The sequence below is a fragment of the Mercenaria mercenaria genome, chromosome 13, assembly GCF_021730395.1.
Source record: "Mercenaria mercenaria strain notata chromosome 13, MADL_Memer_1, whole genome shotgun sequence".
Classification (NCBI taxonomy): Eukaryota; Metazoa; Mollusca; class Bivalvia; order Venerida; family Veneridae; genus Mercenaria; species Mercenaria mercenaria.
The window spans coordinates 62,819,448-62,834,310 of NC_069373.1; the positions used below are offsets into that span (position 1 = coordinate 62,819,448).

Genomic DNA, 14,863 nt, shown 5'->3' on the forward strand with positions numbered 1-14,863 from the left:
TTATTGAACTTATAAAAACCGAAAATAAATCAGTCATAAGAAAATTAGGTTCTTTTATACACAATGCATTTGCCATAAGAAATGACTATTTGTTTAGATAAGAATCCAAGGTACTAAAATCATCATTTACTTTTATCATTACTTCGATTTGAAGTTTATCAGTGTAGTTAAGCCAATATATTAAATATAACACAAAATAAACAAATTTTGAAAATGTTAATGTTTCAATCAATATAATATTTCCAAAATGTTAACCTTTTATTCGTTTTTGGGAAAAGGTTAACACTAATTGGAATATTTTATACAGTAAAGTTATAATCATCTGGACCTTTCTTTTTGCTTTCGTGAAAGGTTTAAGGTGATCTTGTTTTTGAGGTATGATTAATTATGTATATGTATATATTTCTCTAGGTATGACATTGTTTATGAACATGGCAGAATGTTTCTTGTAGTATGGTTACATATAATTATGTGTCTATGTAGATACCACTTTTGTTATTTGAATTGCATATTTAGCAAAATTACATGTAACCTTCTCCGGCTATTTAGAACATTTGTCAATAAGTTTCAATATTATTTGTTAATATCACTGTTCGTCATATTACTACCATGCAATGTTTTTCCTCATGGGCTTCTTAGCCTAATGGAATGAAATATAATAAACTTGTATCATGACCCGCATTCGTCTGGAACTAAACAGGATAGGATAGAGCCGAGAAAACAAGATACAGACGAATGAACAATGATGTAAATTCGAGAAATAATGGTTTAAACGTTGTTAAACATATAAAAACAAATATTTTCACAAATCAGATATGGCTTTTGTAGGAATTATTTGAATTAGAATAGGTTACAGTTGCAGAAATTTTACAAAAATTGAAAAGGGAGAATGCAGGATGGCAGTGGGTGTATGTTAGGGTTTCGGCGGTGACGAACACTAAGCCAAACAATAATAGTGACATTTTGGAAATGGGAAGTAAGACTGTCGCACTACTCAAATCATCTCGTTACCTACAATATATTTTCCAAAGTTTAAAGTCAAAACCTTCAATAGTAAGTTTTGCTCTGTAAATAAAACACAAAGGACAGATTTGACATTTGAACTTACTTTGTGACCTTAATCTTTGACATTTCTACCAAGTTTATGCACTCTGTACATTTTCTCATCGGCACCTACCAATATGCTAACATTGAAGTACCTTGAAATACATTGAATGGTTATAAAATTATACTCTGACCTTGACCTTTGATCTATGGACCTGGTTCTTACGCTGTGTACGTCTTCTTAATCGCCACTAACCTATATGTTAAGATTGATGTCAGTGCATTGAATGGTTATTTATGTAAGCTCCGGACACGATTCGGAATATGACGGAACATTTGACATTGGAGCTCCATTTGTGATCTTGACTTTTGACCGAAGGACCTGGTTCTTATAATCTACACATCGTTTTATCGCCGCCTACCTGTATGGAAAGTTTATAGCCAATACATTAAATGGTTATCAAGTTATGCTCCGGATAAGAAAAAATGACGGAAAAACAGACAGACGGACATCATAAAAAAACGTCCGCTTTTTTTCAAAACGGACATACAAACAGAAGAATTGCAGAAATAATATGCATATTCGTTAAAAAAATCCATAAGACACTTTGGGAGATGACGTTAAGAAACTTAGTTGAAAAAAGATTCTAGAGGTTTGGTTTCAAAAAGAAGGACAGAAGTGTAACAGGAAAACAGCAGAAATCCATACAGCACCAAACAGGGAAATAAAGATATTCAATTTGCAGATTGTCATCATTGACAGAGCAAATGTATGCATCAACGCAAATGAGAGTAGTAATTAAAACACGGAAGCCACGAACATACACGAAGAAAGGACATAGAAGGATGTCGCATTGGAACGGTTAATAGTACAACCACAACTGAGTTGGTCCTATGTTATGTCAGTGTACATAAAGTAACTCCCCGCCAGGTGAGTCACTTACATGTGAGTCACTTACATACTAATAGCTAAATTGAATATCTTTTTATCATTTTGTGTCGGAAGAATTTTGTGTATTTCTGTTAAGTCTGAGTCTTTCTTTCAGTTCAAGTCGTAGAAAGAGTAAAATTTTCCGCATCAGACATGTTACGTGTAAAGCAGTTTCAAACAACCAACTTTATTTCGTTTTCTCTATTCGACATACAAGTATTTCAATTTTTGATCCAAGTTAAATAAACTTATTTTCACCGCCTATATAGATACTTACTTTTAACGAATTTTATTCAGCTTTAGAAAAAAAAATGTATTCTTAGGATGGCAGGTTAAGGAATTATTTTTGCAGCTTCTTATGCCTTTTGTCGTACATATCTTAACACTGTGATTGATATCCTCGATTACACCATCCAAGACACGGGGCCTCTTATTGTGCCTACATAATAATTAAACTGCTTAAGGGGTTACCAGTTTCAATGACTTTATGTAGCTTTTTAACAAAAGACGATTGGCTAAATCTTTACTAACAGTAGTATAAAACGTGTTGTTAGTATTTAGAGTTGACATAATACGCACAAAAGCTTGTTGCTATCAGTTAAAGTTGGCCAAAGTCACACAAATAAAATAGAAAATATGAGAAGCCCAACCGCTCAGCATGACAAAAATGAAAATGTTGGAGGCTCGGTTTGATTGAGCCTGTTTATGGACAGTAGTGGAAATGCACGCTACCATCCAAGCAGTTTCGTCCGAGATTGAGCAGAACTCAACATTTGCACGTGTTACTAGTACCAAAATACAATGTAGAGACATTCGTAGATGTGTTCATTCGGCGGTGTATATGAAACCTTTAATGACATAAACAAGAGTGTGCAATTCCACGAAAAGCTTAGGTTGACCAACAAAATCGCACCAAAGCTTGTTGTTACTATTAACAATAAAACAATTATGATACTCTATTAGCTTTTGACTAGAACAATACAGAAACTAAAATGTGTCGAAAACAAATATCTACGTACGCTTTGCTTCTCTCGAAAACTAAATATCTTGCTTTATAGTATTTCTAACTTTCAAAGAATGTGAAAACTTGTATTGTATATTTTCCAATCTCATAAATCTTTCAAAGGTTTTCGTACGAAATGTTTCTCTAATAATGGAAACACCCATTCGTCAATAGACTCAAAAGGCCATAAATGATCATATGTAGAAATATATAGACTGGCAAAAGTAGAAAGTGCAACCGGGTTGACATGAGGGCTGTTTCGTTTGAGTACTGAAATGGTCAAATCTGGTAACCTGGCCGTTTCAGTTTTGGTATAAATTGCCGCATTATTATAGACAAAGTACTTGTAACTAAAAGATAATAGGTAAGGGTAGATTTCTCGGAAGCACAGAATAGCTTCTTACACAGTAAGATAAAGTATTCGTTGAATCCTTAATATGTCTACGACAATCGCTAGGTACAGAATGATTTCTGTTTGTTTGTAAGTTTATTTATCGTTGACACCTGCAACTACTGGGAGACTCATCCAGAAGACTGTTAGTAATGTCCCAGTGCTTTATTCCTTTTAAATTACTAATTGTTTTTTCACGTTATTGGTATAAAAGAAATGCGAAAGAATTTTCTCAAAACGAATTGCTTTGAGTGTGACCAATTAAGGGTCGTTGTCTTTAAAAGAATAGAATGCGTTTGTAACATTTTCAGTGATGATCAATCAACGAAGGTCGAGGTGACGTTATTGATTATATTTGGCAAAGCACTGCTAATATATACTTTATAACTAAAGGGAGATCACTTTAGTAAACGTGATATTGTGATTACATTGTAGTTCGTTACCTCTCTAAACACAAAGTGCTCATAGAAAATCATTTTTGTTAATCATGGAATCGAGTTAATAAACTAAACTATCAATGAATTCATGTCAGTGTATTGATTTTTTACATATATACATTATATAAACAGTACTCAGATGCTAAATATTCTAAAGCTTGTAGAAAAATCTGTAAAAAAGAAAAAATACAGCTATGAAATATGCGTGAAAGTTACAGCTGCGGAAATGTGGCCAGTGTTGAAAAAGAGGGCATTATCTTAAGGGACGAAAGCAGAGGTACAAAATGTTTTAGGATGAAATATAATTCTCTAAAAAGGGTAGCAATTAAAACAAATAAATGACTTTCACGAAGGGTTGAAAACACGCGTTTCGGCAGTTGTTAGTGATATGAAATCACATTTAGACACTGTTATATCATCTGAAATCGTTAATATATCGCCGGATACTATCAAAGATTTGTTGAAAACTTGCAAACGTGGAAAAATGTGTGGTCATGACGGAATATATTATGAACATATAATTCATGGCGGGAACTCATTATACTGGGCCATTTCAAGACTTTTTTCGGCGATGTTAAATACTGGTCATATCCCTTCAGATATGAACAAAGGAGTTATAGTAACTTTGCATAAAGGCGGTAAAAGAAGAAAAATGACCCGAATAACTATAGAGCAATTACATTAACATCTACTGTATTAAAGCTTTTTGAAGATGTTCTTTATCATCGGTCAAAAACTAAAATGCTATCAAAACTCAGCCCACAACAAGGTGGTTTTCAAAAGAATCTCGGATGTATCATGACTTCTTTCAGCCTACGTGAAGCAATACTATTCGCCAAAGAAAATCACAGTAAGGCATACGTTTGCTTTCTCGACTGTAAGCAAGCTTTCGACAGGGTATGGCACGACGGTTTAGTGTTCAAAATGCATGAAAGTGAAATCGACTCCTTAACTTTGAGATGCTTTATTAATATGTACTCAAATATGCGCAGTTGTATACGTAACCAGTCATTCATTTCAGACTGGTTCGAAATAAAACAAGGAACCAGACAGGGTGGGAAGAGCTCTCCTATGCTCTACCTCCTATACATCAATGGACTCATTTTGGAACTTGAACAATCAAAGCTTGGATTTTGCATGTATAATATGAATATTAGCAGCCCAACTGTCGCAGATGACATGGTACTTGTATCGCTCTCGAAACATGGCCTTGATGAAATGATTGATATTTGTTACCATTACTCAACTAATTGGCGATTTGAGTATAATGCTACTAAATGTGCCGTTGTGGTTTACAATGAGTCAAAGACAGAATTTGAGAATACTACTAGAAATTGGTCAATTGGTACAAAATCAATAAAAGAGGATACCGAATATGTGCATCTTGGTATAACACTTAATAAATACTCACTCTTAAACGATAACATTCACAACGCTAGCACTAAGCTTCGGGGAACTCTACTTAGTATAACTAATAGTGGGATTAATAATGGAGACGACCTAAACCCAATGACCCTATCAAAGATATATAAATCAATAGTACAGCCTAAAGCATTGTACGGTTGTGAATTATGGAATTACATGACTAATTCTATAACATTGATTCTTGAACGTGCTCATCGTTTTTGTGTTAAATATATACAAAGACTACCGCTGCATGCAAATAATGACATAGCTCTGTTTTCGCTTGGATTGCATTCCATAACAACAACAATAGACTATAAAAAGCTGCAATTTCTAGGACAGCTTTGCAGGTTACCTGGTAGATACTTAGCAAAACAGATTTTTATACATAGGCTGTTTCGGTATACCAATTGTACAGAGAGACAGTGCTTAGGGTTTATGCCAGATATATTTAAAATCCTGCAAAAATATGATTTGATAAGTTATATAAATATTTTCCTAGAAACCTCATATTTTCCAAGCAAAGGAGCATGGAAGTCAGTATTACAGCGTTCCGTTTTCCAGCATGAGCAAGAGAAACGCTTTGGAAACCTGTGCCAGCTTATAACAGTTGAACAGTGTATAAACATTTTTGATGTGAAAGGTCCATGTATTTTCTGGACAATTAGTAGGAAATACCCAACAACAAAATCATATTGCTTTACGGCTACAAAAATACTTAATAAATTGTTTTCATTTAATAAAACGGAGAGGTGCAAAAAATGCAATTTTACTGTGGACAATACTACAATACACTTAATACTGTTTTGCCCATGTAATGAGACAGTTCGTTCATGTCTATGGTCAAATCTTATCGCAGTCTGTGGTGTACGTTCTTTTAAGACGTTCAGATCGAAATCACCTCTGAATCAAATCGTAGACTTACTGGCTGGTTTATATTGTACAGATAATGATATAATCATATTAGAAGTGATAAAAGCATGCCATAAAATGATAGTTTAAAAAGTCACTGTTTTATTCGTCTATGTATTGTTCAAATGCTGGATTTGCGGAAAAGACTTAATCATGTTAATGGAATTTGTAAATTTATATGTATGTATATATGTGTGTGTGTGTATTTGTATGTATATATGTATGTATGTGTGTGTGTGTGTGTGTGTGTGTGTGTGTGTGTGTGTGTGTGTGTGTGTACATATGTATGTAAGAATGCGATTGTGAATCAATTGAAAGCTGTCTATTGATTATCCTTTTCTTTTGCCTTGTATTTCGTTTCGACAAGGCATGAATAGAAGGGTGATATCCATTCATATGTTGTTAATGCCAAATTTTAACAAGATTGCGTCGTATAGTTTACATATAGTTAAGTATATGTGCACATAGTACTTGTAATTGTAATTGATATAGTATGCACAGAAACAATTCCTGGTCAGTTTAATATCGGCTGGTAATATTCTCGCTTTTCTTATCTTTGAAACTAAGTTGTACTTGTTTGATTCTTGTCATGTTAATGCTCTTTGTGTATATATTTGTATTTAGTTTACTTATTTGTATTGATGTTGTTTGAATAATTTTGCCATGATGCTCTCCAATCTGTGGAGGTAATAAAGAATCTATCTATCTATAGTTCCTGTTTACAGATTGATTTTTCTTTGTCATGAAAACAAATGATAATCCTGTAATTATTTCTTTTTAACTACTTAGCTTCCAATATAGTGTAAATACTTATTTTTGTTCTTATACATGTCCTTTCACAACTATATTAGATGCTTAAACATTTGTACATTTCCAATATTTTAGAAGATGTTGTGTCTCTGTGAATTTCAATTATATCCCGCCAAAATGCATTAAAGATGGCTGACAATACTCATGTTCACCTCAAAGTTACAGCTGTAATTTTCAGTCAAGGGTATTGTACAGCTACAACTTTCAACTAACATTTACAGTTGTATTTATGAGACTTGTGTGTTTTACACCTGTTTATTTCAAAAGTTTTTCCTGTCATTTTCCACTTAGTACATGTCTATTACAGCTGGGATTTCAAAATACAGGTCAACCAAACTATATGTGTCTGTTCATGAGAATCAATGATATAAGCAATAGCCTTCGTCCCCTAACAACGGATTTCAAAAGCTAAATTCAATTAAACAGAAATGATAAACTGTATCCATGTTCCCAGTGACCAGAATAATAACAACATTGAGTTCAAGAATATGGTGAATATATACGGCAACCTGGTAATTCAAGAATATATTCAATATATTTCATCACTTTTTTTTAATGAACTACATTCTTTGAATATATTATGTCAAATTTGTATTTATAATGATTCAATACTTCTTCACAAACACTGTTTATATGTAATACGTCATTCCGTTTCATTCTTTCCAACAACAATTTACGGTATATAGACGTGTTAGAATGCTTCCCAACCTGCCACGATTGTTCACATACGTTGCACCCAGTCACATTACCTTCTAATACTATTCTATTAACGTATTTACTAATAACTTCAGAAAATTGCATTCCAGCAAATTTATACATTAATTCTGCCATTAAAATAGGTTTAGAGACAACATTCTCATACAGTATGGTTAAAATTCGATAAGGGGATCGTTTTAACATTTTTTCTTTGACAAGAGTGTCATTCCAAACATTTTCACAATGCCGCTTAGCACAAACTAGCGTAGAATTTTTTTTTTCATTACAACCATCGTTACGTATTTGAGATAACACCGTAGCTCTAGGATCCCTGATCACATGAATCACTTTACTCTCCTTTAACCCTGTTAAAATCGCCTCTGCAGTTAGCATTGATGTGCGAATTGTTTTGATAATTCGAACCTTGGAGGATAGGCATGCATTTTGAAGTCTCTTCAAACACTTATCCTCCAAACCTCGACGAAAGGCAGGAATTCGTATATAAATACTAGTTAAATTTTGACTGGGATCTGTTATTGTAATGTTGTAGTTCTTGTAAATACATTTATTATAAGACGCAGTCTGCTTTCCGAAATAGAGAAAATTTGAATCTTCAAACGATTGTGCGTATACCAGAGAGAAATTGCAGGTTAACCATCCAATAAGAGATTGTCGCTTTACATCTGTAGTATTCAGCGTTGCTATAGTGCTGAAGTAAAACAAAACAAAATGAGAAATAGATACCAAAACAGGACATAACCATCCAATAAGAGATTGTCGCTTTACATCTGTAGTATTCAGCGTTGCTATAGTGCTGAAGTAAAACAAAACAAAATGAGAAATATATACCAAAACAGGACATACCATTTATATGTTAACTTGCGTTCCACAGACATGGTTTCTGCGTTACTTATATTGTATTTCTTCCTTTTATGTATTTCAAAAAGTTGCTGACAATGTGTTTTTCTATTCTAGTCGTGTTTTAATTTAGTTTTGATTTTCATATTTGAATTATGTAACTCTTGATAACGTACCTGACAGTTCCGTTCAGCCATTGTATCGGTTTTTTGTGCTTGATGAGATCTCGAAGTATTCTGAGAGGTTCATACACATAGAATACATTGCTGTTCTGCTGCAGAATGTCGCCAGTCAAAGACGAGCCACTTCTCATATATGTCAATAAAATGACACCCGTAAAGTTGGACCATCCTGTATCGTAAATACATTTTGTATTAAATCATTCTAAAGTATCTAAAGTATTTTCAGAAAGTAAGGCTCATATGACACAAAAAAAGATGTTCCTCATTAAAATAAACAGGTAGTGCTCATGTTATTCCATAAAGAGATATCTGTGAGTTTGGTCAGTGTAGTCATTTAATTAAATCCAGTGATTTCAATTTTACTTTCTCCTCACCATCAAGCTAAGAAATAAACGATGGGTGTTTTGTCAAATAGATAATCACCATACTCACTATTATTTGAGTGGAACCTTGGATCTTTATGAGTCTTTAAGCTAAAACCTTCGACTTCCAATTAATACGATTTTGTAGCAAGATGAACTATATACCAAGGAATTGTTATATGTCAAATTACAACGAAATGTTTAGCATGTATAACATAAAGTTGCGAATAAAAGTTTATTACCAACAGAGAGTTTCAAGCTTCGAACGTTTGTCCACACATCCTTTCTAATCCATACTGTAATGTAAAGATGTCCAAATATTACATTAGTACTTATAACAGAAACATCATTCAAACTTGATTAAAATAGATACGTACAATTTGTCATTTAAAACTTAAAGGTCCATTACTAAGGGAAAGTGAGTTGGCAATTTTTTTCATAGCCAGTGCATAGACTTCTGCAAGACACTAAATAATGAAGATTGGCAGGTCAAAATTTACAGAAGGTCTTTTGAACTCAAAGAAATGTATGTGTATTATGTTGAAATTTCAATGAATTGACAGAATGACCCCCCAGGTCTTTTTAACTTTCTTCATACTTCATAGAAAAATAATTGTACATATACTGCGATTTATTTCGAATTTCTACATACCAACTTTCATTTTCCAATAAAATGAAATAGTTTCTGTGCTTTTTAAAAGAAATTAAAATGTTCACTTTCCTTAGTATTGGACCTTTAAAGTGGAAAACTGCGCATTTTTCAAGTACAAATCAAGCTGAAGTAGATGTGTGAGAAAAAAAGGGTGAAGGAAATTACAGCTTTTAACCCAATATAACAAACTCTTCCTGTTACCAGTACAAGATAATTACTTTCCAAATATGACTTTTCTTATTTTGACTGGGGCAGTCATTTTTAAAAAAGTCAAACTGCACGCGTGAGTTGCTTCCCTTCAACTAGAGAAATCTCTACCTATAGGTAAGGGAGATCACTGCGTAGAAGACTGAAGAAAAAAACTATTATCTTATTAGTCTGATTTCTTTATTTCTAGAGCATCAACTTCAAATACTTATGCGGTATTATCGTTAATTTAACAAATTTAGATGCACAGCAACCGAAAATTGCTTTTATAAAACATTCACCAAAAACACACTATGTGCAGTAAGATGCGCATAATGCCACTTTAAGTAAATTGCGTAGAAACGCAAAACTGTTATAAAACGAACATAGGCCTACGTATATACGTAATAAATATGCTAAAAAAGTATATACAATTTAAGTAAAAAAACGTATATATGCAACGTTGCAATTGTTGGGATATTTCCTTCCAGCTTGTCTGAAACATTGCATGTTAATTGAAAATAAAATATTTTGACAAATGCAATAACATAATGTTTTCTGTAGAAAATGTTCTTATATTTAAAATTAAGGGAGCAAATAGATAAACAATAAGTTCTTCGGGGCTAGTAAATTAAAGTTTACAGAAAGGCAATATGAAATGAATACTTCAAGTACTGTAAAGTCCCGGAGGATCGACACTGTTAAGTATTTATTATGTTCGTCCGGATTTTCGGTTGTGTGGTATAGCCTGAGTTTCTTAAAGTAAGTCAATTTGTCTGAAGTTCAGAGTTTACAAATTACATCAAACACTGATACTTACAAAGCTACCAATTATGCGTTTTTACTAGAAACCGTAGGTTACCCGTGGCAACGGGAAGATGGCAGGGCATACCATCTTCTGAAAGAAAATGTACTTTTTGTCGTTTATCGTTTAAACATATGTTATTGCCAACATATACATAATTATATTAACAGATAACTACGTCATTTGTACACATAATAGGCAAAAGGGTCGACCCACTGGTACTTTTTGTAATAGTGGTGTAGGTGATGCATTTTGCTATCTGGTTATGTATCAAAAATTTGTTTATGAAAGAAAAAAGTATCTCTATTTCTGTGTATTTCTGTGTAAATCCTTATTTTTTTAAATTGGAAGAATTCTATACTAGCACTAATATAACTGTACTAAATAGACGTATGTCACTGAATGAGAACAATGTGCAGTGAGTCCGGGGCTCGAACCCGGGACCCCTCGCTTACAGGGTAATCTTTCGACCGAGCAAACCGGCTGTCTGATACATATTATCCCTAACTTGACCAAGTCTGTGACATACACCTCCATACATCGAATTCCGGAGGCACATGCTACAGCAAGCATTGTAAGAATTACCAAGCAAGCATGCCGCAGCCCCATGTTGGGCGCCAAATTTCACAGGGTGGGATAAGTGTGCAGTATTATATACATGCATCACACTGCTTTAAACATTTAGTAATTCTATTGTTCTCCATTGACTATGATATGCCGTCATTATCAACAGTATAAAGAAATGAAAATGGTGCTCAAGTTGTTAATTTGGTGTAAACCAAAGTTGGAAAATAAAAGTTTGGAAGTTTGGAAGTTTGAAAGTCATTTTAGTATTTTATGTAGGTTAGTTGATGTTTTTGTCTCTAACATTTTGGTAGCATTTTCAGGGAGACCTTTTGTATTTTTTAAAATGTAAACATACTTATTACACTTGCAATTGTTTTATTTTATTTCAGAATATTGTATGCAAGAAAAAATAATCTATCCTTGGTTATAAGATGTGGATAAAAGTATTCGGCTCTTGGATAAATCGTTACCGCTACACTGGCATCAGTCGTTAGAGTCCTTTAAAATAAATATCTCCAACAGTATCTCTTATCTGTGACTCTAAAGAGATGAGTCTAGACAGAAAAGCGTTTTCTAAGAAAGTATCAGTGTCAGTATGAAGAAAGAATAAACTTCATTATAGAATACTTGATCTCAACAGACTTTGGTAAGTCTACAGTTACTCTCGAACTGGATATTCCCATTTGCACTTCACAACATGTGAAATATTCTAATAATTAAACTGTGCTTCAGGAAGGATAGAAATAATTTGAAGGAAATTAGATTGCTTTGAACAACAGGCTAAAATAAATCGCAGTTCAATGTGAGACTTATTGAAAGCCATTTCGTCTGTTCATCGTGTGTCTGCATCGTGTTTATACAATGACAATAGTTACCATCTTACAATGCAACGGAGGACTCCAATGCTACACAACTGGAAGATTTGGGGTGTGTTAACAACTGTAGATTTACCTGTTAGAGTTAAAACCGAAGCTGTAGTAACTAAACACAGAATCCCCAACTTCATAGACCTTAGTCGTAGTCTCAGAATATAAAGTCCGTATCCTCTTAGCATGGCTACGAAAACTCAACACCTACAAAACGAAAAGATGTGAGTTCTGTATGTCTTCGTTGTTAGGTACTATACCAAGCTTTCTAATTTATTCAGTTTCTTGAAAATGGATATACTTGTACCGTAGAACACGTATCCTAAAACAAATGAGCGTAATCAATAAATGATTCAATATGAATGGATTTTGAACAAGTCAAATTGACATATTTTAATATATGCACGGGACAGCACCTGGGCGGTAAAACCACCGAACGTCCAAAAGCCATCTTGACAATTTTCTCCCATGATATTCATGGTATACTTTAACATCCCCATTGGTGTTTTCATGATTAGTTATTCGAAGCTAGTGACACAGACCACTCGGCCTCGCATTTAGCATGATCTAGAATGCTAGAAATTAGAATCTGAAATATTACCTTTTCCCTTCAAGTTATATATCCTCCATCCTCATTAAATATAAATATATAAATATTTTATTCACCACTTGTAATAAACCAGTACAACGGATGTGTGAATGTAACAATTGAATTATAAAACTACTGTCTGGTCCAGCTTTTCAGTAACAAAGCTTTAAGACACGTGACAATTATGTTCTACATCATTAAAAAATTCAAACTATCTTGATCAGTTTTGAATTTATCGTCTAAAACGATTTTAACAGAGATGATTCATTATAAATTTCAGTCATTTGGACACCAAAATGTTTTAAAATTATTTCTTGACGGGCTGTTAAAGAATAACATCAACATTTCCTTGAAACAATCCTGTAAAATTAAAAAAAAAAACTTGATTTTTTTCATATATAAGTTTCGGAGGTTTAAATGTATGTCACGCAAAACCTGTTGCGGATGTGGTGGATAGAACAGATCATATTTCGCGGAAGTATAATACGTCCTTACTCTTAATATTCGCTTTAAAAATATTGTAAATGATTCGAACTTAATTCTATATATAGCCCTCATACATTGAACATCTTCAGGCGCGTAGCAGAGGCATTTTTCAGAAAACGCATAGTTGTATATCATCCCTCGTATTTTTTAATGTGTGTAGTTGAAGCACAAAATAACAAAACAAACAAACAAAAACAACAGTGAATGAAAACCTTGTTCTTTCTTGAAAACATTTTATAAAAATATATCGTTTTACTAGATATGTGCGTATGTGAAATATGTAGCGTATGCATTTACGCATTCATTCATAAATTATAGCACGTGAGCACCGGAAAAAGCACAGGAAAATCCTGTCCGGCATGCAAGAACAAGATCAGCCTGTTCGCTAATCAGTCAGCAGATTTTCAGTGAACACCCGTTTTGAATAATAAGTGGTACTGTTCAGAGGTAAAGGTTAAAACACTTTTGCCATAACTTCACACTGAGTAATCAACAAAGACATTCTCAGTTTCATCATTTTGAAAAGTAACGTACCTGTTACTGAGGTTCGAGATCTGAAACTGATTCCTTGTATTACATTTACTTTTTATCATTTGTTTAAAGATACCCAATGGCTATCTTTTACTAAGATATTTTATGTTTAGATGTAGAAAATCCTCACCAAATATATTAAACTATGCTATATTTGTTTTTTTAAATGGGGCCCTTGACCCCTTCAAAGGGCCGCTAGGGCTAAAAATAAAAATACTTTTTAACGACTTCTTTTCTCAAATGGCTGAATAGATCTCATCAAACTTTTTGTGTAGCATCATTATAAGGTCCTCTCCCAAATTTGTTCAAATGGGAGCACCTGGCCTCTTTTAGGGGTCACTACAGCTAAAAAAAAAGAAATACCTTTAAATGACTTTTTCTCATAAACTGTTTGATGGATCTTCACTAAAAATGCAAGTTTGTAGCCTCTGCCAAATCTGTTCACTGGTGTTTTTCCCTTTTAGGAGCTGCTAGAGTTAAAATAGAGGGGGGGGGGGGGGGGGGGGGGGGGGGGGGGGAAACGCCTTTGAATTTCTTATTCTGATGAACCGCTGGCTGGATCTTCAACATGCATGACCTGTTTCATCACCCAATTTTTTTTCAAATAGGGGCATTTGGTCTCTTTCAGGAACCGCTACAGCTAAAAATAGAAAAGCCTTTAAATGACTTATTCTCATGAACCGCTTAATGGATATCCATCAAACTTCTGTAATGTCTTTGTAATTGTTGTGCTTGATCCCTTTAAGGGAACACCAGAGTTAAAATTATAAAAAGTTAAACACTTTCGCATTATGAAGCTTGCTGTAATGGTTATGCATTTATGCGGCATCACAGCAAAATATAACAAGATCACCTTTAAATAACTTTTTCAATAAACAGTTTAAAGGATTTTCACAAAAACTGGTTAGAAGCAAGGTCAGATGGCCAAAGTCCTCATCAGGTGAGCGACTTAGGCCTATTTGGACCTCTTGTTTAGTGATAGTAGACGTTTATACTTTGTTCAGCTATACATGTTTACATGCAGTGAGTACTATTTTTAACGTAATGGATATACAGACGTCTTCATGACGTCTATTTTATTTAGGGTAGTTTTCCTTGTCATTTTCCTTTTCTTGTCCGGCTATTTTAGCATAAAACTGCTGTTCTTGTCA

General features: G+C 33.7%; 1 protein-coding gene across 1 annotated transcript; it reads right to left on the reverse strand.

Annotated features, from left to right (window-relative positions):
- Positions 1-6,641: 6,641 nt before the first annotated feature.
- On the reverse strand, positions 6,642-13,351 carry LOC123529901 (uncharacterized). The gene is made up of 6 exons (XM_045310484.2): positions 12,708-13,351; positions 12,192-12,313; positions 9,273-9,326; positions 8,663-8,837; positions 8,373-8,442; positions 6,642-6,800 (listed from the first exon to the last, which is right to left on the reverse strand). Exons 2-6 carry the CDS (start codon positions 12,292-12,294, stop codon positions 6,642-6,644), a joined length of 561 nt encoding a protein of 186 aa, XP_045166419.2. The 5' UTR covers positions 12,295-12,313; positions 12,708-13,351.
- Positions 13,352-14,863: the final 1,512 nt, after the last annotated feature.